At 36.8% G+C, this 23226-nt stretch overlaps 1 protein-coding gene across 1 annotated transcript; it reads left to right on the top strand.

Moving 5' to 3' along the window:
• Positions 1-49: 49 nt before the first annotated feature.
• LOC593702 (vacuolar protein sorting-associated protein 33A) lies at positions 50-18195 on the top strand. The gene is made up of 15 exons (XM_793172.5): positions 50-495; positions 6746-6811; positions 7659-7898; positions 8607-8711; positions 9127-9243; positions 10142-10316; positions 11371-11588; positions 12149-12239; positions 12911-12985; positions 14057-14136; positions 14675-14761; positions 15218-15349; positions 15984-16152; positions 17157-17273; positions 17988-18195. Exons 1-15 carry the CDS (start codon positions 394-396, stop codon positions 18095-18097), a joined length of 1884 nt encoding a protein of 627 aa, XP_798265.2. The 5' UTR covers positions 50-393; the 3' UTR covers positions 18098-18195.
• Positions 18196-23226: the final 5031 nt, after the last annotated feature.

Raw genomic sequence — 23226 nt, 5'->3', positions numbered from 1 at the left:
CCTCAAGAGCGCGCGCTATAGCCGTCTACCGGAAATACCGCTTATACCAGTGCAGTACCAGTAGCAACGAGACAAGTTACTTTGACTTACTTCCGTAGTACGCTCGATAGGCGTAAATTGCTGTACTGTGTGTGAAGCAAAGGAGAAGCGAGACACGTGGAATATTCAACAAATAGGACTAACCATCATATACATGAATACTTTTCCTTTATGATACTGTCCAACATAAGTCTTCATCTAAGAATATTTATGAAATATTGCTTGTAAACTTCTTGCACATGACGTCTGTGTACTACAATACGCCTATGTGCTTTATTCAGGAGTAACCAATCTTTGCTTTGCAGCTAGCTGGACGAAGAGTCACAAATACGTAAAACTCCAAATTCTGGAAAAATGGCCACACATCTTGTAAGTGGACGCGTGAATCTAGCATTTTGGAGAGAAGTCGCAAGAAGAGAACTATTAGATTGCCTAGACAAATGCATAGGGAGTAAGGTTAGTTTGATGATTTATTTTCTATTTATTTGATAAAAAAGAATCAGCTTAGAATATGACCGTGATCCACCGCATGAGACAGAGTGCTTTTAATTTCGATCGAAGTAGAAAGTGGGCGTAGATGCATGTTACGTGCTTAACATTATGATTAACACGAAATGTACTAACTCCAGGGAGCTCCACTGCTCTAGGCCAGGGGCATCGGCGTCGGAGCTCGGAGCTAGAGCCCCTTGGAGTAAGATATGTACTAGACTACTAGAGTCTATAGTCTAGTATTAATTATGATGAAAAAATAACTTGATCAACTATAGATCTAGATCTAAATTAGATTCAACGTAACTTTATCCTCCGTATGTTGTTGTTTTAGACTTTTAGTTTTTAGGTCTAGGTCTAGATCTAGTCGTGTTTTGGTCAATTAATTATGAATATTTAATTTACGCCAATCTTTGAGTTTGTACACAGTACGTCAGACAGTATGCAGTCTTTGTCTTGTCTTCACTTTCCAGACTTTCATACATTTTCTTTATACACACTGTGTCTGTAGGCCTAGAGTAGACCTAGTGTTTAGTGAATGTGAAGTTTAATAGTGAAAGCAACATTTTCCCTCCTATAGTCTAGACTAGTCTCGGCCCGGACTAGTCCTCAACAGTATGGAAGTCGGAGAGGAAACTCCACTGCTCATTATCTCGTCAATCTTCTACATTTCCTCCACACCAATACTGATCGGCTCCAAACTGTTTCCACCATTGTTGTAACTGATTTCTCAAAAGCTTTCGACTTAGTCAATCACAATATCGCAATAAATAAACTCTTCACAATGGGTGCTCGACCATCCCTGCTGCCATGGATCAGTAGCTTTCTTCATGGACGAGAACAGATGACAAGATACAACGGAGTACTTTCATCTTCCCTTACTCCAGTTGGAGGTGTACCCCAGGGTACTCGCCTTGGGCCAGCAATTTTCCTAGCGTTGATTAATGACGCATTGACAGACGCAGCAGGTATATCCAGATGGAAATACGTCGATGACATAACCTTCGCAGAAAGCCGCAGACGAGGGTCATGCAACATGATGCCCTCCACCTTAACGCTGTTCCATCAATGGTGTTTGGATAACGGTCTTCGCATCAACTCGTCAAAGTGCAAATCGATGAGAGTGTCCTTCTCACGGACCGAACTTCCACCTTTGCATCTTGAGCTAGATGATGAAACTCTGCAGGAAGTGAAAGAGCTCAAGCTTCTGGGTGTCATACTGCAGCATAACCTACGTTGGGACAGCCACGTTCGTGATATCACAGGAAGGGCATCGCGAAAATTCTACATTATTCGGGCCCTAAAGCGTTATCGCGCCCCTGTGGAAGATCTCCTCACAATTTACACGTGCTACATTGGACCTGTGCTTGAGTACTGTGTTCCAGTTTGGAATTCATCCATTACATCTGAACAGGCCAATGATATCGAGAGAGTCCAGAGGAGAGCCCTCCGTATCATTTTTCATGATCGATACCACAGCTATGAACATGCCCTCCAGATTTCAGGTCTGCAATCCCTCTCTGACAGAAGGGAACATCTGTGCCTAAGGTTCGCAGAATCGCTCTACAAGCACTTTCGCGACTGGCTTCCAGAGATGCAGAGCACGAATCGACGATTGAGACACAGTGATAGATTGAGAGACTTTAAATGCCGAACAGAAAGACTGAGACACAGCACTCTTCCTTACTTGGTAAGGACTCTGAACGAACATTTTTTCTGATGCCAATAATTTTGTATGCCTGATATTCACTTTGCTGTAATATCAAATGTAATACACTCCTTGTGGGGAGTATTTGCCAGTAATTGTGCAATAGTTATTTAATCATTGAATTTTTATATCAATATTTTCAATTATTTCATATCTAATTGTGATTTAAAATGTATATTAATAACATTGAATTTTAAAGAGCGAGTAATACTTGAATATTAATGAATTAACACCGAACACCTAGTACTTAGCCAATAGGTATTGAATCATTGAATTTTTAAATCAATTTTTTTAAGTATTTCATATTTAATTGTGATTTAAAATGTATAGTAATAGCATTGAATTTTAAAGAACGAGTAATACTTGAATATTAATGAATTCACACCGAACACCTAGTATTAAGCCAGTGCAATATGTTTATTTTATTTTTTTATTATCAACAAATTTCAATATTCTTCGCGAATTTGCAATGTAATTCACTTTATTTCTTAATCCATCATGAAATCCAATTCCAAGATTTCCAATATGTTTTACCAATGGCATGCCATATTCGTAATAGTAATGGTTTTAATGATTAATTTCAATAGTATATTTTTAGAATGTTTCATTTAAGAATTTCATGCTTATTAATTGAAATTAATGATAGTTGCCATTATAATTGTTATTTGATCACTTATATTTGTATTTCAATGTTGATTGCCTAGACTGTTTTAATATATTATTGTACTAGCAGGACCCGCGGAAATCCGCGGGATTCTAGAGGGGGGCGGGGGGTGTAAATAGATATATAGAGACTGTCTAAATTAAAACCACCAAGAACTTTATTTGCCATTCAGGCCATTAAAAAAATATACATGTTTAGCGTCCCCGCCCGCTTCCTTTTTGGGGGCCACCTCCTATTTTTTTTTTTTTTGAAATTTTTTTGAATTTTTTTTTTTTTGTTGAATTTTTTGATCGAAAAAAACAGCGTCCCCACCCGCTTACTTTCTGGGGGCCGCCTCTCCTATTTTTTTTTTTTTTTGAATTTTTTTTTTGATTTTTTTTTTGATTTTTTTTTTTTTTTAAGAAAAAAAACATGAAAAGCACTGCTAAAATGTATTTCTGATCTTAAAAAAGAAAAGAAAAAAATTGTCGGCTGCCATCTTGAAAAATAGCCTGAATGTCAGGGAAAATGTACGGAGCAGAAAAAAAAAAAAAAAAAAAAAAAAAAGGGCCTCGATCCTCCCTCCCATTTTTCAGAAAAAACAGGACGCTATATGTTTTTTTTTAAATTTGCCCTTATATGATAACAAAAAAAAAAAAACGATCCAACTGTACCGGTAGTTATTCTTTAAGCCACTGGAACTGCGTAGAGTTCCGTAGTGTGGCGTACCGACTACGCAGAAATTAGGCTGCGTATTAATGGGAAAATAGTCCCTGCGTAGGTTATGCGTAGGCTGGCGTACAGGTTTGCTTACAGGTTTGCTTATATGGTTGCTTACTGTGTGGAAAGCTTTTACTGCTTTGACGATCTGGCGTAGGGTAGCATAGTATTGCGTAAAAAGGCGTACTTTCTGCGTCAAGTTTCTACGCTGAAAGTACGCGAAAGAAATTAAACATGTTGACTTGTTTTCGTTCATCTTGCGTACCCCTTTCTGTCCCTCAGCATATAGTAACGTAGGCCAGCGTAGTTGGTAGCAACACTACGCAACTCTACGTATTGACCCCACGCCAATTAGTGCCCCGCAAGTGTCACAAATAAAGTATTAAAAATATGCTCATCTGACCCTAATTAAACGCCTAAAACCCCCGAGCTTTCGGGGGTTTGTGGCCCCTTGAGACCCGTGGACCCCACGCCTATATTGTATATACACTCAACTCGCTGCGATCTGATCTCTCCCCCCCCCCCCCCAACTTTGAAGAACGTAACCCCCGAGCTTTTGGGGGTTTATGGCCCCTTGAAACAAATATACACTCAACTCAGGGTTTCAGGTTTCCTTCTTCATAATTGCCTATTTAAAAAAAAAATATTTTTCTAGTTCAATAACTAAGTTTTCATGCATTGATTTGATGCAAGAACTGTAACATAATAGACCCTAGATTGTGATTATTTCTGACCATAAATTTCGATAATTATTTTTCAAAGTAAAATTTTCACAAGAAAATCAGACAGTCGTTTAAAAACGTAGACATTAGTAACACTTTTACTAATTCTAAGCTCAGGTTTCGTAAATCTATTCACAAAACTATATTGAAATCGCGGCAATAATGATGCAAACCAACAGATAACAATTTCAAAGTGTCAAATCTCTTCGACTCGAGCTCAGCTCAGCTGTACTCACACACATAACACTCCAGCGTAACTCCACGAAGCTCGAACACCGGCGCCGCAGGCCTCGGACGCCTGCGGTGCCCGGTGCCGGTGTTGGAGATTCCTGGAGTTACTGCACTGTGATGTGTGGTGACTGAAGTTAGCTTGCGACTGAATTGTCAGTCCAATGGTTTTCTTGTCAAAACTTTCCTTTAGAAAATGATAATCAAAATTGAGTATACATGGCCGTAATAATCACAAAATAAGCTTTGTTTTCATACCTCCATTCACGAAAACTATATAAAAATCGCGGCAATCATGATGGAAATAGGTCTCTAAGTTTGGACGTCGACGGGAAGCCCCGTGTATCTCTTGTGCAGCTACTACATGCAAAGCACATCCTAGCTACAACAAAGCACATCCTATAGAAAGATGCTTTACTCTCGGTAATCCCGCCCTTTGCATAGAGCATTTAATACGCAACTTAATGTGAGTGGATAGTCATCGGTCGTGTGTCTACGGATGTAATGTTGAATATCCATGAGGTATCTCTGTCGTCACGCATATCCTGCATTATGCATATCGCGTCTGTTTTCGCCCTGGACGTCGACACGGAGGGGGACCTCGGGCGGAGTATAGCCAATTCCACAGAGTAGACTCTCCCGCGGACGATGGCACCGGGCACGGGCACCCGGAGGGTAGGGTTCAGGAGGAGATAGCCGCACCAACTTGGGTCGGCGATCTCATTAAAAAACAATAGAATACAAAGGCTCGCCGAGACGTCGCGCCCCCCGCGGAGCCTTAGCGTATTACTTATATAGATAATTGCTTTTATCATGTATATACATTGTAAACTTTTGTTACCATTGCAATTCAGTCTTTGGACTGCGAGAATGGATAATTATCAATAAAATCCTTCAATCAAAACCGGACTAGGGAAATTATCTTTATGTGGCCGTAGTTGCAAGCATATTATTAACTTTACAATTTTCACCCTCTTTCAATTCAGCAGGGGTTCAGTCTTTGTTCTACTTCTAGCAGTTCAAATTGCATATTATTATAAACAAAGAAAATATGGACTGTCATATTTCAATAAATGTTATTTCTTTTTCTTTCAAAGTAAAACAAAACAGGAATGCTTGTAGTTGTACGTAGCAGGGTTATTTGTTGCGTGAGCTAGCCTCAATGGCCAGGTGATAATGTGAAATATGATATTGATAATATTGGCACTCCGGCCTGCAGGAAGAGGCTGGTAAATAAAACCGAAATTGCGTTCAAAATCACCTCTTCCCGCACCAGACAGAAATCGTACACTGGCTACGGAGTTCGCTAGTGGTAGCCTAGTGAACGCTTCTTTCTTTTCATACAGAGCACTCTGAAATTGGTCAAGAATTTAAGGAAACATCATATTTTGATAATTATAGAATGATATGGTGATTGTTTTCTTAATGATAATCAGTTACTAATAATAATAATAATAATAGTGGCTACTTGTATAGCGCACAGGTCCACCTTTCGGTGCTCACGAGAGTCTTCCTGCATGGCTGATTGTCAACGAAACGGAGTTAAGCCTTTTGTCAAATCTGCTTTTTGCTACGGCAGGCACCCAGTGAAAACGAATTCGTTTGTTAAAATTATGAAAATGTAAGGGCTACTTTAAACAAACAGAACTTTGTTATTCGTCAGGTGTCATACATGTATGAAAGGGGCAGAAACTCAACTTTCTAGAAATGTGAATTTTTCTTCAAAATTCAGATACCGCTCGCCAAATGTCTTTTTGGTTTCCTTCCTTCAAATTGCTTTTAATCACTCATGCCTGAAATATGCATCATCTGAGTAGCATCAACTGAAAGAGTAGACTCTAAGCTTTCCAAATATGTATCATTCATTAATTATGGTTGTGATTAAGTTATGATAAAACATCAATGGGATGCACTGTATATATAAGAGCTTGCTGTGTTGGTTCTGGCTCAAGATGCAGTATACAAAAAAAAAAACTGTTTTTGCTTTGCAAAGATTTGACTTGATAATACACTTTACACAGACTGTAAAAAAGTCAACCCATAACCCCTTCCAAATATGCTGTTGTGGAAAAACTTTTATAGATCATTGGAATGCCACTTTTTAGTATCTAGATGATTAAGGTGCCATTGTATATGTTATCCTTTACATAATGTTGTCTGCTATATTTCCACTTAATATTTTTGTGTCATTCTTAGGCAGTGGTCTGGGATGACTTTCTTACAGGACCAATTGGACTCATAGCTGAATATTCCTTGTTGAAGGTAAGTTCAATATAAAGTTACAGTAACTTGTACTGAATGTAATAACAAAGTGGGTACATAATTAAAAAAGAAAAATTGCTGGTGAGCATCCCCCTTTCATCTTTTCCTTGCCCATCCCTCCCTCCCTCCCTCCTTCAATCTCTCCATCTCAACTGTTTCATGTTAAGAATTTGGCCCATTACTCCGTTTTCACACTACTCAAAGTTCTCAAACACTTGTTTTTGTATCAAACTAGTTTATTTTTTTAGCTTATTTGTACATGTATGTGCGTAAGGAGGCGTGATGGAGTAGTGATCTCGTAACCGGGAGGTCCCGGGTTTGAAACAAAGTCGATGCACAAGTGCCTTTTGGTAAAGCATTAAGTTGATCCCCATTTTAGTCCCAAGTTCTTCAGAGAGGACTTAAAGTCATCGGTCCCCTGGTCACTTTAATACAAACATACGCATGCTTTCTTAGCAGCCAGGTAAAAAGCAACCAACCAATATTGTGTACTGATTGTGTAGTCTGTTTGATCTCATTTTCTTTGTAAAAGATTAGCCATTGTCTGCTATGAAATTATGATAAGTCAATCATTTCCACTCAATTCAAAACCCTCTCTCTTTCTCTCTGTTAAACCATGGAATCTTAATTAGATTCGCCAGTTTCTGTTGTCTTCAAAACTAGCAGTATCTAAATTTTTCTTTTCATTGTCTAGTTTCATTCTTCTTTTATTCCAATAAAGTTAATGTTTAATACTTGGTATTTTTCTGAAAGTACATGCATGCCAACACAGTAAAACAAATAAAGAAGAAAGAAGATGTATGCTCTCTTTAAAAAACTTAATGATAGCAATTGTGTCCTTTGTCAGGAGCATGAAGTCGACCGTATGTTCCCCCTCCGACCTGGCCATCTACCTCTCAAAAGCACGTCCAGTGGTGCTGGCGGCAATATCCAGAATGTCATCTTCATCGTGCGACCTCGCTTGGAGCTGATGACCATTGTCGCAGATAATATCCGCAAGGCTGAGGAAAATCCTGGACGTTTTCGCAAAGAATTCCACATTTACTTTGTGCCAAGGAAGAGTCTTCTGTGCGAGAGAAAACTGACAGTAAGTTTGCAGACATCAAAAGTTATGCCAACGATCTTAGACAGGGTTCCCATGGTAATGGAAAAACATTTGTAAAGTCATGGAATAAAATAGTTTTCTGAAAAGTCAAGGAAGGTCATAGAAAATGAAGGGAAAAAAGAGTCGTAGAAATTGTGCGGCAAGGCAAAGGCCATCACAAACATGAATATCACTGTGTGGTATTTGTATGCCGCTCGGATACCGCAACCCATACCAAAATGATACTTATCTGGTAATGGAAAAAGACAAACATGGGTCATTGAAAGTCATGGGATTTGGTTTTCAAGTTTCTGTGGGATCGTTGTTGGAGTTTATATGAGCCAAAGGGCGATGCCAATGGGACCTTTAGATCTGTATGTTACCAATTTACTTTAACCCTACCCCCGGTCTAAAATCATGTTTAACAAAGGAAAATTTGGACCTTAATTGCAATGTAGATCTCAATTTTTACCTCGGACTACACATGACTTCCTTTCTGAAACCAATTTTGAACAAGCGGCCCAAAATCGGGAAGTCTAAGTACATTGTCATTGTAAGACGGGGCGCAGATCATTGGAAGTACATTTCCATTTTTATAATCTGGTAATAATTTAAATACATTCAAGCTCATGTGATCCTTTAAAAGGGAATCCACATATCCTAGTAGATTCTTCCCTTACTTCTGAGAAATGATGTGATTTGTCATTGCAGGAGCTTGGAGTATATGGAACACTGAATACAGTAGGAGAGTACAATCTGGATCTCTTGCCCTTCGATAGTGATATATTGTCTATGGAGTCAGACTCTGCCTTCAAGGTTTGTATATCCACTTTTCTGTTCTCCTTCTTATGCCAGAGATAGCAGGCAATTTTGAAGGTGGTCATGTAGTGAATCCATGACTCCAGAGATAATTGAATATCCTGCCTGTATTTGATCCAGAATGAAATACCTGGACATAAATTATAGAAATAAACAACAACAACAACAATAATAAAAACAAGACATATCAAACCAAATAAACACAGTAAAGCAAAAGTAACTGAAGAAATACCAAAACAAGACAAACATAAAAAACCCAAAAACAAAACAAAAACAATGAACAACAGAACAAGAAAGAAACTAACCAGAAATGATTCAAAATTATTCAATATTAGTTGTTTTAAGGTAAAGATATTTGTCTTCTTCAATCATAAACTACTTTAAAGATTCTTGTACTTGTTGTCTTGTTCAGGACTGTTACCTTCAGGGAGATCCCACCTGCATGTTCCATGTGGCTAAATCATTGATGAAGCTACAGGCTTTATATGGCATCATCCCAAATATATACGGCAAAGGAGAGTGTTCAAGGGTGAGTAAGACACATCAAGATCCCAGTATAGATATATTGACTGCTATTAGAGGCATTGCTGTTTCTATAGGCTCAAGGGGACGTTACATCCTGATATGACCCGGAGGCAAGCCGGGGCAGGTGGCGAGCCAGTATAGAAACAGCTATGCTTTTAATAGTAAAGCAGTCGATATATCTTTTATATACCGAATTCACAAACGAGTCTACAAAGAATTCTTACCTTATCCTTTTCTTGAGTAAAGACTGGTTAAAACATCAAAGAAAATCTGAGACACTGTCTGTGCATCTTAGCTGGAAAGTTGCCTGAATGTAATGATCATTCAGGAATCGCAGACAAAAAGCACTGTATGGTATCAACGCTGGCACAAAGAAACTTTTTACACATTTATAAACCAATTGGGATCCCAGCAAAATTTATTTATGCGGCCCGGGCATCTTTTAAAAAACTAGTGACCGGTAGGGGGGCATGGCTACAATCACACCTCCAATTTCGACCAATCAGATGACTAGATTGATTCAACATACTAAAGAGAGGTATATAATTGAACCTATAGCTCCTTAGTAACTGTACTATGTCCTTGACTTTGTTTTGGGGGCACAGCACAGTTTCAAAATCACATTTGGGAAATAGTTTTTAGCCGTGCCGTTCGAAGCAGTCAATATTAGTATTTTCAAACTCTATGTCATAAGTCATGGTAGTTGGAAGAGCAAACTTAGGGAATCTGAGATTCTATACCATTGGGATAATTTTATCACTTAAGTTTTAGCATGATTATCTTCTAAAAGCTATACATCATGACAGAACTCACAGAAGCGCCTGAAATATAACTTTTCATTAATTAGTATTTATTGGTCGATCAACAATAATGTGTATTCTTATTTTTATTTTGACTCGCAGCAAGTGACAGACATGATAATGAGAATGAGACGAGAGATGGCTGGTACAGAACGACTCATCTCACCTCAGATTGATTGCTTGCTACTCATTGATCGTAACGTTGACCTCTTGACCCCTCTCATGACGCAACTCACCTACGAGGGCCTCATTGATGAAATTTATGGCATCACAAATGGTAAGAAAATGAGTTTTTCAGATAATTTGCAATATGTGCTTTTTGATTTGTTTTCTTCTTAGATGATCATGAACCATAAGCTGAGATTCAGTTTTAGCCTTTAAAGATACTATGTCCCTTTAGCAGCAAACATCAAAATCTGTAGAACTTTGCAGGAATTAAGATATGTCATCTATGTCCTATCTGTGAAATTTAAACGTTAGCAGTGTCCTAATATTGAAATTATATGCAAGGAAACCCCGTTTACTTGCTAGACTTCAATGTCAGACACTATTGAGTGACTGACTGGCTTTTCTTCTTCATTGGTAATAACATACATGTACTTAAAATGAGCTGTAAAGAGTACATGAGCATTTGTCTACATCAATAACCCACTTCTTGTAATGGCCAAAATTAAACTGATTGAATCTTTGCGCAACACAAAACGTATGACCCTTCGGTACAATGGTCTGAAATCAGACTATTACTTACTGTATCAAGTCGATTTGACAACTAATAGTCGTTATTTTCCCTCATAAAGATATTTATAAGCCCCCTTTAATTAGGGAAGTTCTAAATTAGTATTATCTTTCAAATCTCGTTGGAATTTAACCTTTTCATTTTTTTGGCCTGCAAATGGGACATAGTACCTTTAAGGCTTGTTCAGATGCGATGCGGTAAACCGCACCCCCAAAAAATTAGCTACAGTCTTATATGTGTTAATGAATGCCAGCTGTGTACAAGAAAGTCCTATGTTTACTCACTTATTTCTGTGTTATAAGATACAGAAATAAGAAGCGTATTACACTTTATGTCATCATAAGAAAAAAAACGCTGCAGTTTTCTGCTGCATACATGAATGAGGATATTTGTTTTCTGTAATCCTCGAGCGAGGTTTTTATTTCCATATTTCAATACATATTTACATTGATTACTCAATGATTGAGTGAAACATAATCTAGGCTAAAAATAAAAGTATATATAACAATTCTTCCAGCTTAGTATTATTTTCTTTGCTAGCAACAAATTGAATAAGAAAAAATAAATGAATGAAGAATTATACTTATCACTTCAGCGACGGTCAAACTGCCACCAGAAAAATTTGCCAAGAAAGACGATGACCCTAAGCAGGGCCAACAGCAGCAGCAACAGCAACAGGATCTCCCAACGGAACCCAAGAAGGTCCAACTCAACTCTGCTGATGAGCTCTTCTCGGTCATCAGGGATAGGAACTTCCATGCTGTTGGACCAGAACTCAGCCGTAGGGCCAAGATCCTCTCAGCTCAGTATGAGGTCAGTCAAATACCGTACATTGTTGGTTTTGGAGCAAGAAAGGTGTTAACTCTGTGTTAACTCGTTAGCTCATCTGCACTAGTTTGGCCAGGGGGGATTAGACCTCCCTGCAAGGTAACTGACAGGTGGTTATCTCAACATAAGAATAAGGGAATCATGGGGGACCAACAGGCACCGATTAGGCATTGTTTGGTATATAGAGTGCGTAAGTAGCTATAAGTAGTGCAGTGGGGCTTCAAAGGGGGGGGGGGGTGTGGTTTATAGTTTATTACTGATAGATGAAGTTTATATCTTAGAACTTGATCGATCAATCTATTAAAAGAATCACAGAGAATGATCTATCAAGTTCTGAGAAGACATAGACTTTATATATCAAGAATGAATTATATCATCCCAATCATTTCATGAAAACAGGTAAATGAAATTTATTCCAGCTTTATGGGTAACAGTGTATTTGAATAGGCCACAGTATTCAATTGATTTCTTGAATATGTTCATTCTGGTAACATTTTTTCCTTGGAAGAATAACTTTTGTTTTATATGGCTGCCTTTCCCATCAGGAACGTAAAGATGCCAAATCGGTGTCAGCAATCAGACAGTTTGTCTCAAAGTTACATCACATACAGGCAGCAAAGATGTCTCTAGCTACACGTAAGTACAATGAAACACGATTCGCTTGAAGGATTGAATCATCATAAACTTATTAAAAGACGTCTATCATCGTTCCTCGATCAATATTGTAAAAAGTAGGTATGATGTGACAGGTGGGTCATTCCATGGGGTCGGGGCAATTTCTGTGACATACCAGAAGTGAAAATATGTCTCCTATTAAAGGCATCTTATAACAATGTTAAATTTGAGATGCACAGCCCTACGTGTTATCAATGTCTGTGATATGCTGTAATATTGAAGCCCTAAAAAAATTACGCTTCAAAATGATCATGAAGTGTCTCAAAAAAGTGAAAATCTTTGAGTGACCGGTTTTACCATACTCATTTTCCCCAATAGACTAAAGCGTTAATAAACTATTAGTGAAACGAAAATTGAAATTTCGATTTCCAATCATAAATATCTTGATAATCAGACAGGCGATCAGCTTGTAAAAGTCATGGGATTCCTGACTGGCCTCAAGGTTTATAATTATGATTGCAGCATGAGCTAAAGCCAGGATTTTGTTTCAGAATCTGAGGCAATGTTACAGAGTCACTTTAATTATTTGTCAAAACCAAAGTAGTTGCTTTCTTCATTTCTATTCAGTGTCACTGTGACATACTCCTCATGAATCTAGAACTTGAATACAATGACTGCTCTGTTTCCATTAGATACATCGATTGCAGAACTGATCAAAGAGAGAACAGACAAGGAGAGCTTCATGGATTCATTGCAGACACAACAAGGTCAGTCAGGTCATAGTTCAAATACAATAAGGTCAGTCAGGTCATAGTTCAAATATTTCAGCTACCAGGGCCCACGTTGCATAGAACTTAGCATTGATGGTATCTTTGCCATTAATGGTTTATCTTTGATGGAAACCGTGGTTTGATTGGCTGTTGAGTGATGTTTTTTGATGGCAGTTAATATTGATGGCAAAGTTAGCATTAATGGTAACTTTTGTTGGGGCCCTGGTACATTTAAGTGCTACGTACTGTTGTTGAAATTGATAATAATTTTTATTTGTATGAAGAATACATTGCAAAGTACATATGACACATGTGGTAGCAATTTTACACACACTTGGTGTGTGTACAATTACATTACATTACCGGTATGTTGGCTCAGTCAGTAGAGCGTCCGCCTCACAACCGGGAGGTCGTGGGTTCAAACCCCGGCCGCGTCATACCAAAAGACGTTAAAAAACGGGAGTTGCTGTGCTACCTTGTTGGCGCTCAACAATAGGGGATAGAGCAACGTCGATCTGGCGCTGCTCAGTGGCTGCTGGGCTCACGATCAATTGGGCAAAAAGAATTTCCATTTTCGGTTGAATAAAATTTGGAGTGGACTTTAAAAGATTATTATTATTATTATTGTCTTAACATTTGCCTAGCATTAAAAAAAAAAGGTGTTTTTTACCATTATTCATTGAATGCTAAAAATGGAATAGCATTGTGTGCCACTAGGCTAGTCTGAGTCTAAGCTGCTCAGTTCAATGCATTTAGGTGTACTGTACAAGCAGTATAGGTTAAGTAAAAGCATTCAGACTCAATCATTGTTACACAGTGTAAGATACAAGTAGCAGCATGTTTATTGAGTCAAATTGTCAGCATTTGTACTCCAATTTCGTTGAAGGTTGTCATACAAGATTTAAAACAAGTTTACAACTTTCCTACTTTCCTACACAGTGTAGATATGGAATTACCGTAGAATCATGTTTATTAAGTCATATTGCCAATATTGTTTAATAGTCCACTTTAATGAAGGTCATCATACAAGATGTGAAACAAGTTTAAAACTTTCCTACTCTTTCATAGAATTCATGAATGGCATTGACACGGATAAGATCAACAGCCACATAGAAGATTGCATTGCAAGAAAGGAACCTCTGATTAAGGTAAGTGTTGTTGAAATGTATTCTGTTTTGCACAGGCTGCTTATTATGTCTGTATTACTAGGGCCATCCGTTCAACCCTTTATAGCAAGTTAGCAAACTTTGTATAACATTTTTTGGTACCATCCAGAGACATTGTGGTATAATTGTAGAGGATTACTATATATCTCTTTTAAAATGTACATCATTTATATGCCCTCCCTCCCTTTCTCTCTCTCTCTCAGTCTCTTCATCTTTCTTTTCCTCTGCCTTTATCCCTTCCCATTTTCTTTGTCCTATGTACTTGTACGTTCCCCTAGGACATCGATTTAAGTAAGACTCATGGATATATATGTTCTATGTTAATATCAACTTCATGTTTATTTTCCTCTCTTTTGCCTACCTTACACTTTAAAAGCTTATTCATCCTCATATATAAACCTACTGTTTATATTTCTGTTTATTCACTGTTTAATGAGTTCATTATATGTTTAATTTGAGAATAGTTTTATGGCCTCACATTACTCACTGTTATTGATATGATTCTTATTTTTCTCCTCAGGTGCTAAGACTTCTCTGTATGCAGTCTGTCACAAACAATGGTTTAAAGCCAAAGATCTTTGATTACTACAGGAAAGAAATATTACAGGTTGGTAAGATATGAAAATAGATTTGTTTGGGCAAAATACATTGCAATTTGCAAACATTGGTTTTAAAGGAAAGATATTTGATTATTACAGGAGGCAAGTATTACAGCTTCGTAAAATGCTAAATATACCTAATCTTTTGACAAATGTTTGGATTGTTCTTCTCACTTTCCTAAATAAGTTTAACATGTTTTCAAGTACAATGTAAAAAGGCTTATAGAATAGCATAGCATAAGGCTTATATTCTTACAATCAGTCATTTGAATTATAAACAGAGTAAACATGTAAATACAATAAAAGTCAGGTACAATTCCAGTATGAAATTTTCCAGGTATTTCAGTTTATACGTAGTTTGCCAGTGAAAATCGTCTTTATCATGGATTACACTTTTCAAAAGTAACGAAATTATTTTACGACACTTTTAAAAATATTTAAACATTTTGTTTTGTTGATGACAGACGTATGGGTTTGAGAATAACCTGTCTCTGCAGCAGTTAGAGAGGGCAGGCTTGCTTCGAGTCCAGGAACAGAAGACTTACCCTACCATTAGAAAGACTCTTAAGCTAGTCATGGAAGATGTTAATGAACAGGTACTTCTAATATTACCTTTCATATCCATTTATCCTTTATGCCTCTCTGCCTACCTCCGTGCCCCTGCCTTTCCCTTCCCTCCCTCCTTGCCTCCCTCCCTGCCTGAACAGTGTTGGATCATTTGAAGGGCGGAGTCAATATTGTGGTGTGTTGTGGTCGTTGATGTTGGTGTACTCAAAAGTATGGATAGAAAATTTGATGTCTGATCATGTATTAGCATCTATAGACATTTAGTGAAACCTTTAATATGTAACCTTCTTTTCGAATCCTTAGATCATAAAATCCCACTGACAAATGAAAAGAAAAGCTTTAGTATATTCTTCCTACTGATTTAAAGGAATATACATTTATGTAAAGTTCATGTAAATTTCTCTTGCATAATATTGTTTTTGTGCCAAATTAAAGAAAGGATATCTACAAATATGTGTCGTGACACAATGAAGTGGCACAGTGTATTTTCAAAATTCAAAGGTAAATCAGATAAACCCTGCAAAACTAAAAAATGGGTGTGTTTCTGAAATGAAATTGTCAGTTCTTGCCTTAATTTAGCTCAGTTATATGTAATATACATATACATAATGTCATGCACTAAAGTTATCCTTGATTATTCGAATGTTCTTTTGTCAATCGTAGAACCCTACAGATATATCCTACGTATTCAGTGGCTACGCCCCTCTGTCTGTGAGGCTAGCCCAGTTCTTGGCTAGGCCCGGATGGCGTAGTATAGACGAGGTCCTGAGACTGCTTCCTGGTCCTACGATAGAAGAGAAACAAGTACTCCCGACAGGACTACAGAAGAAAAGTAATAGTTCCGAACTGTTCTCCTGTTTGGTTATTTGTATTTTTTAAAATCTTGCCAATGCTGAAACTGTAGTATAGATGAGGTCCTGGGCCCTGGTTCATTAAACTTGTTTTCAATAACAAATGCTGAATTTCTATGACAAATTTGTTCTCAGCCAATCAAATGCCACAATTTTGATAGATTATAACAGTTATTGTAACTTGTTATTGATAACATGTTTTGATAAAACATGGACCTTAGACTAGTTTGGCCTACGATAGAAGAGACGAAAGTACTTCATACAGGTTTCCAGAAGAAAAGTAAAAGTACTTAACTTTCTCATGTTTGGTTATTTGTATCTTAAAAGTCTTGTCAAGGTTGAGATCAACGACAAAGCAGGACTGAATTAGATGTTCTTCTTGTGTCGTATGGTGATCAAGTAAAGACATAGGCTAACATGACTTGACATTGAAGGTTCACAGACCTGGGGAGTGCTTCACAAAGACTAAGATCGCCTTTAAGTTGGACTTAACTATGGCAGGCCGTTCATGCCACTGTTTGCTCTGACCATTTACTGGCATTGGTCTCTCAAGGGACATACATAATAATCTCAAATCTACAAAATGTACTTTTTTTTATCGTTCATTAGTGAAGGAAAAAATGTTACTCTAAAGATAAAAATTGAGAGACCAATGGTGAGAGCATTCAGTGGCAAGAATGGCATGCCATAGTTAAGTCCAACTTAAAGTCGATCTTAATCTTTGTGAAACACTCCCCAGACCCCTTTAAAACAGCAAATATAAAGCCCTGCCTAGAATTAGACTGAAAAATCTGTTTGCTTGGAGGATTTTTAAACAAAATTTGTCTTAAGACGCTCTCCTACAAAACTACGAGAGGGCGTCAGTGAAGCCAGACGTAGTCTCAGCGGAACGTATCCCAGAACGAAATTGACTGATTTTTTCGGTCTAACCTAGAAAATACCAGTTAAATTGTTTTCCTACTCGATTTTTCCATTGTGTATTTAGGGCCTATGATAGGAGATAGCCAAGGTGATTCAACAAAGGTCACGCTGATCTACTTCCTGGGCGGGGTCACGTACGCTGAGATTGCAGCTCTTAGGTTCCTCTCACAGCAGGAAGATGGTAAGTGTCTTTATATCCCTCTTCAACTTTTCATCCACATGTGAACAGGTGCCGCCCGCCCCGGCACACCTTAGGTCATAGCAGGATGTCAATATATCTATAATAGGGACTTTTAGATTTGCGTGGACTGATACGTGTGATGTCCATTCAAGGCAGTGCATTAAAAGGACGTCGAACGTAGCAATCTATGTCATCGTTGTGCAAATCTAAAAGTCCCTGATATTACTCAGTTTACAACTTACCATGTATCAATAGATAGCAAATGTTTAAGGGCACACTGTGACCTAAATTCCTCCTTGTTTACAGATTTAGTGTACATTTCACAGGAAGGTAGAAAGAGTTTGCTTGTAAATTTCATCATGCTTGAATAGTAAATATCACTCTTTGATTGACAGATGGAATGTAGGAAGATGCTCTGCTCATTGATTTCTTGTTAATTTCATGACAGATGAATTCCTTGCTTGTAGATTACACCCTGTGCCCCAGATAATATCTTGGGTGTATATTTCTCGAAGGTGACCTACTTATGGGTTAGTGACCAGGGGGATGTTTCACAAAGATCCTAAGTTGGACTTATAAGTTATGGAAAGCAGTATATTACCTCACAAAATTTTATTCAGATTTGGATATCTTCTATCTGATAGCAGTATTAATACTAAATTGGCTACCCTGGGAAAATATGAACTAATTATCATTATTATTATATCTTTCCAGCTCCAACTGAATTTGTGATTGCAACAACCAAGATCATCAATGGTCACAACTGGTTACAGAGTATGTTAGAAGTGCCCCAGACATCTACAGAAACTACACCACAAAGATGAGTTAGGATGATTTGTGGTTTCCTTCACACCTCTATTTTTATTTACCTTTTATGGACAGAAAGGTGCTTGACTTACCTAAATACGCTTCCATTATATGACGCACCTGTAGGAATTATGCAAGTAAAACATGAATGATATCTCTGAAATCATAATGATTAAGGTATTTTTGCGCTTTATTCTTCAATGGTAAGGAAGTGACAGCCCCTTACAGTAAAATGAGGCAGAATTCCAACTATTATTGGTATATCAACTTGTTACTTTTTTTTTAATGACAGGTCATTGAACCATATTTTCATTTGTATTTATGTGTGTTTAGTCACTGTTGAACAGCCATCATATATTGCTAAAGGAATATTAAATTGTATTTTTTTCTCAAACATACACTAATTCTAACAGAAGTTTACTTTTTTTTAAAATTTTCTTTACAGACTTTGAGCAAAAAAGATGAATCCAAATAATACAAAATTGTATACATGCTGGCTTTGAAGGTACATGTATGATGTTGTGTATCGATCTGTGCCTATAATTGAGTGATATTTTTCAAGAGATTTATAACTCTGTGTTACAGGTAATTATGTGATAAGTGAAAGTGATTTTATAAGTTGTCTCTTGAACCTTGACATGAATTTATGTCTGGAAAATCAAAGTTAATTGAAAAGACATACCGGTATGACCTTTCTAAAGAGGCCACAACTAAATCAATTAAAGATTGTATAATAATTATTTGGACTGTAAACATTCCATTCTGTTCCCTGTATATATTGCTATATATGTTATTTTGGAGAAATATAAAACCCAAACTTCTTGCTTTCATTAGAAAAAGAGAGAAAGAAAGATAAAATGGGTAGGCCCTGTGAAAGAACACTTTCCATACTATTCCCTCACTCATCTCACACATTTGATCCACATATGACCGGTCAGAGCCATCTATATGCAGAGTTTGGCCAACTTGGTCTCAGTTTGTCACAACATGCAGTCTATTCTTTTGTTTTGTGCTTGCCCAAATAGGTAGTATTCGCCATATTGTGTCCAATTCGTACCGAGTTGGCCAAACTCTACTTTCCAAAAAACATTTTTCATTGGTTGTTAAAGTGTTTAAGCTGTACTAGTTTTTTTAAGTTTGTATTGTGCAATACATCTATGTTATTAATCAATGATCTGTTTATCAACTCTTTGTTATAATATGGATTCCATGAAAATATAAGGCCCATAACTAAATGGGCGCTGTGAATACATGAAAGAACCATTATTTATACTTGTATATTTTGAGTGTAATGATAGAAACAAATTTGTCTGTCAAACTTAAATTGAGATGGAGAGAGAGAAAGAGAGACAAAGGGAAAAGGAGGAGGTAGGGAGAGAAATGACGGAAGGGAAGGAGGAAGGAAGGGAAGGAGGGAGAAAGAGTGACAGAAAGAGAGAGCGACAGAAAGCGAGAGAGAGAGAGAGTGAAAGAGAGACAGACAGAGACGAAGGGAAAAAAGGAGGTAGGGAGAGGAGAGGAAGGAGACAGAGAAAGACATAGAAAGAGATAGACAGGGAGAGTGAGGGAGAGAGAGAGAGAGAGAGAGATGGCAGAGAAAGGAGAATAAAGAACAGAGGAAAGAGAGTGACTAGAGGATATATAGTAAGAAGAAACACTGCTCACTATCACTTCTCTAAATAGTAGAATCGGTACTGGATTTATTCTGGAGGAAAATCATTCCAATAACAACCTCACATGTACACATACTTTAATACAAATTGCTCAAAATCTAATATCCTGCTCTATTTGACATAATATAGAATAAACTATATTATTACCCGTATCAGACATCTGAGCTGGTCATTTACAAAACCGTATTGCCCTAGTTTTCCCTAGCAGTGGGAACGGAGGGGTATATTCTTTGTATTTGCCTTGGTCTCCCTGCGCGTATTGACTTTGCGTGTAGAGACGAGTGAAAATATACCTTGGTATTTTCCACGGTCTCGCATCCGGGCATCTTGTATTGACCGCGTCGCATTTTCATTGCGCATCTATTATGCGTACGAGAACCTGCGCACTTTGCGCGCACTCTATTGTGACGTAATAATCACACCAAATACACACTGTTTGCAGTGTATCGAAAATTTTGTCAAGTACTGGATGCACAGTGTTGGTTTGACAAAGTTTGTTCAGTTCTTGAGATTGTCATGGTGGATGTCTGTATTTGCTCTAGATGTCTGATTTGGATAACAATAAAAATATTGACTGGCTTTACTTTCGGGGGATATCAGAAATATTGACCGCGCTAAGACCATATTGCCCTCGTCTTTCGACTCGGGGCAATATGATCTGAGCTTGGTCAATATTTCTGATATAACCCTCAAGGCCAGTCAATATTATATAAATATATGATAGTCTACTACATGTACATCAATCAGTACATCTACATGTACATAATACAGGTACATTATCTAAATTAGTACAATGTAGTATTGTCTTAATGTAATGGAAAGTGGTAAAAACCTGATATTGCAGTTACTACAATACACATCTTGTTTTAGACAAAGCTATTTTACCCCAAAACACAAAACAAAAATTTAGACTACAATACTCAAATCACCAGAGGAAGCTTATAAACATATACATTAGAAGTCATTCAGAGTATTACTTTAGGAAAGCAGTGACAAGTTACTGGAGTGAACTTAAAAAAATGAACCATAGAGAGAACAACAAAGGTACTTCAAACCTCAAAAATAGAGTGCAGAAATAAGAATATATTCCTCAATATTACCAAATATCTATAAGTGTCCCAAGATTATAACAATTACAGTGGGAAAGTGCTGGCTTTAGTCACTACCGTATTACTAAATTCATGTTTAAAAACTACTTTCATATTAAAGGGAAGTTAACCCTGATATTTAGTTGGTTTAATAAAGGCAGAAAAATGGGATACTGTTACGTGAAAGGTGTTTTTGGAGAGGGTGGACTTCCCTTCAATAGATCATGGCATATCAAACATACAACTTTGATTTGTGTCAAAATCTAAAAAAATATATAGTTTACAGAGACCACAGGGAGAGAGACAGGCCTGATAAAAACCCGATTAAAATCGGTTTCCCGATTTTTTTTTATTTTTCCCGATTTTTTCCCGATTTTTTTTTTCTTCCCGATTTAAAAAAAAAAAAAAAAAAAAAAAAAAAAATCATTTTTTTTTTTTTTTTTTTTTTTTTTTTTACCAATTTTTTTTTTCCCGATTTCCCTCTTATTATCTCTATTCTTCCCTATTTTTCCCCCAATTTTTCCCCCAATTTTCCCCCCAATTTTCCCAAGTTTGTCTCAATTTTCTTACTCGAAAGGGGGGAATGTTGTTAGATGCCATTTTTTCCCCGCGAATCGTCTTTTTTTTTTTTTACTCAAGGGGGGCGTGGTTGAGGGGAAAACAAAAAACCTATTTTTTTTTTAGTGCTCACTATCACCCCTGGAGAGAAGAAGGCACATACATCTTAAATCATTGGCTTGAAACATTTTATAGGTAGCTGCATAACTGTACTCACACTCAAACAAAAAACACTTTTATTTCGATTTCAGGAATGAAACACTGTTGAAAAGCTTAGAGAAAAAAATGTTAACTTCAGCCCGGACACACAAAAGCCCAGTCCCACAATTAAGCCTTTATCCTAAATGTATGCATTCATAAAGTAGTCACCAGAAGAATCAAAAGTGTTTTGAATTAATGCAAAAATCATATCATTGCGAAAGGGAAGCCTTACTGATCAAATATTTCAACTTCCCTCTTCAAAATATGTTTGGGGCCCGCAGTAATCATCTATAAAAAATGTTAATTTTGAGATCCAGATTTTCTGCCTTCAGCGGTCCTCCGTAGAGCGTCAAGATTTGTGACGTCACATGCGAGACACAGCTAGACAAAAAATTGCATTTTACGCCGTACCATGATACATGTGTATCTAAATGATTTTTCAGCAAATTCTTTGTGTTTTGCAAGAGAAAATATTTCCATCCAGTAATTATTTGTCCATAATTATCAGTTGTCGTGAGTCGTGAATTTTCTTCGGGTGACTACTTTAAATACTAAACTTCAATTCATTCTGATCAGAAACATGTACTACAGACAGATTCTATTTGTGGTTTACCCCCAAGGCAAGAGGTCGATTATTGCATTCATATACCACAATGTAGTCAAAGTTAAAAATTTAGTTAAAAAATTTAGACATCACATCTTTCAAACCATACTACAATGAAATATTTTTAGAAAATTTTAAGAACTATAAATTATGTAGTTCATCTATACTACTGCTTCATATACCAATGAATTCTAGTTGAACGCAGTATTATCAACTTACTACATCAAGGAATGGTCTAAAATACATACAAAACTTTTATCGTTTTAATACTAAAATCACTGAATGCTTTTAATTTTCAAAATGGGAATATGATATTGCTATCTGAACAAACGAGTCTTGTGAGTTGACGAATTGATATAATAAACAGAACTACATGTATTCTTGTGACCTTTTGTGCTATGTTGAGATAGTATGCTTGTATGAATACAGGCCTTTCTAACACCTTGAAACCAATGTGTGACAGAGTCTATTGTTAAAATGTAATAATTCTACAAGCCCACAGCTACACACTCCATTATCATATGACCAATTTTAGAAGAAGAAAAAATCTACCATCCCAGTATTTACCAAACAAGTACAGTATTAACACTGAAAGCTACAGAGTAATATAATAGTCAAACATGTTCGTCAAAATGTGATGTACAGCATCACTTCATGAAATGTAGATATGAAATGAATATATTACCAAATCGTGTAATATAATAGTTAAACATGGTCGTCACAATGGGATACATCATTACTTCATGAAATGTAGATATAAAATGAATATATTACCAAATTGTACACATATACTCCTGGAAACAAACCTTTCTTAGTTTGCTTTGTACCACAAAGATAACATTATTTCAATGATAAGCCTACCAAGAAGAAATACCATGAGGTAACACTTCTCATATATCTGAAAAGACGTTGGAATATATTACCATCTTGTTAAAAATTGAAGATAAGTTCAGATATATATATATATATATATATATATATATATATATATATATATATATATATATATATATCATTATGCA

Source organism: Strongylocentrotus purpuratus, unplaced genomic scaffold, assembly GCF_000002235.5.
Source record: "Strongylocentrotus purpuratus isolate Spur 01 unplaced genomic scaffold, Spur_5.0 spur5_scaffold_2, whole genome shotgun sequence".
Classification (NCBI taxonomy): Eukaryota; Metazoa; Echinodermata; class Echinoidea; order Camarodonta; family Strongylocentrotidae; genus Strongylocentrotus; species Strongylocentrotus purpuratus.
Note: the sequence above shows the minus strand (reverse complement) of the source record. Positions and strands in the feature narration are given on the sequence as shown.

Coding starts and splice junctions, on each gene's coding strand:
- LOC593702 (XM_793172.5), top strand. CDS start 394: ATGGCCACACATCTTGTAAGTGGACGCGTGAATCTAGCATTTTGGAGA. Junction 7,899..8,606: donor TGTGCGAGAGAAAACTGACA/GTAAGTTTGCAG, acceptor TTGTCATTGCAG/GAGCTTGGAGTATATGGAAC. Junction 8,712..9,126: donor AGTCAGACTCTGCCTTCAAG/GTTTGTATATCC, acceptor TGTCTTGTTCAG/GACTGTTACCTTCAGGGAGA.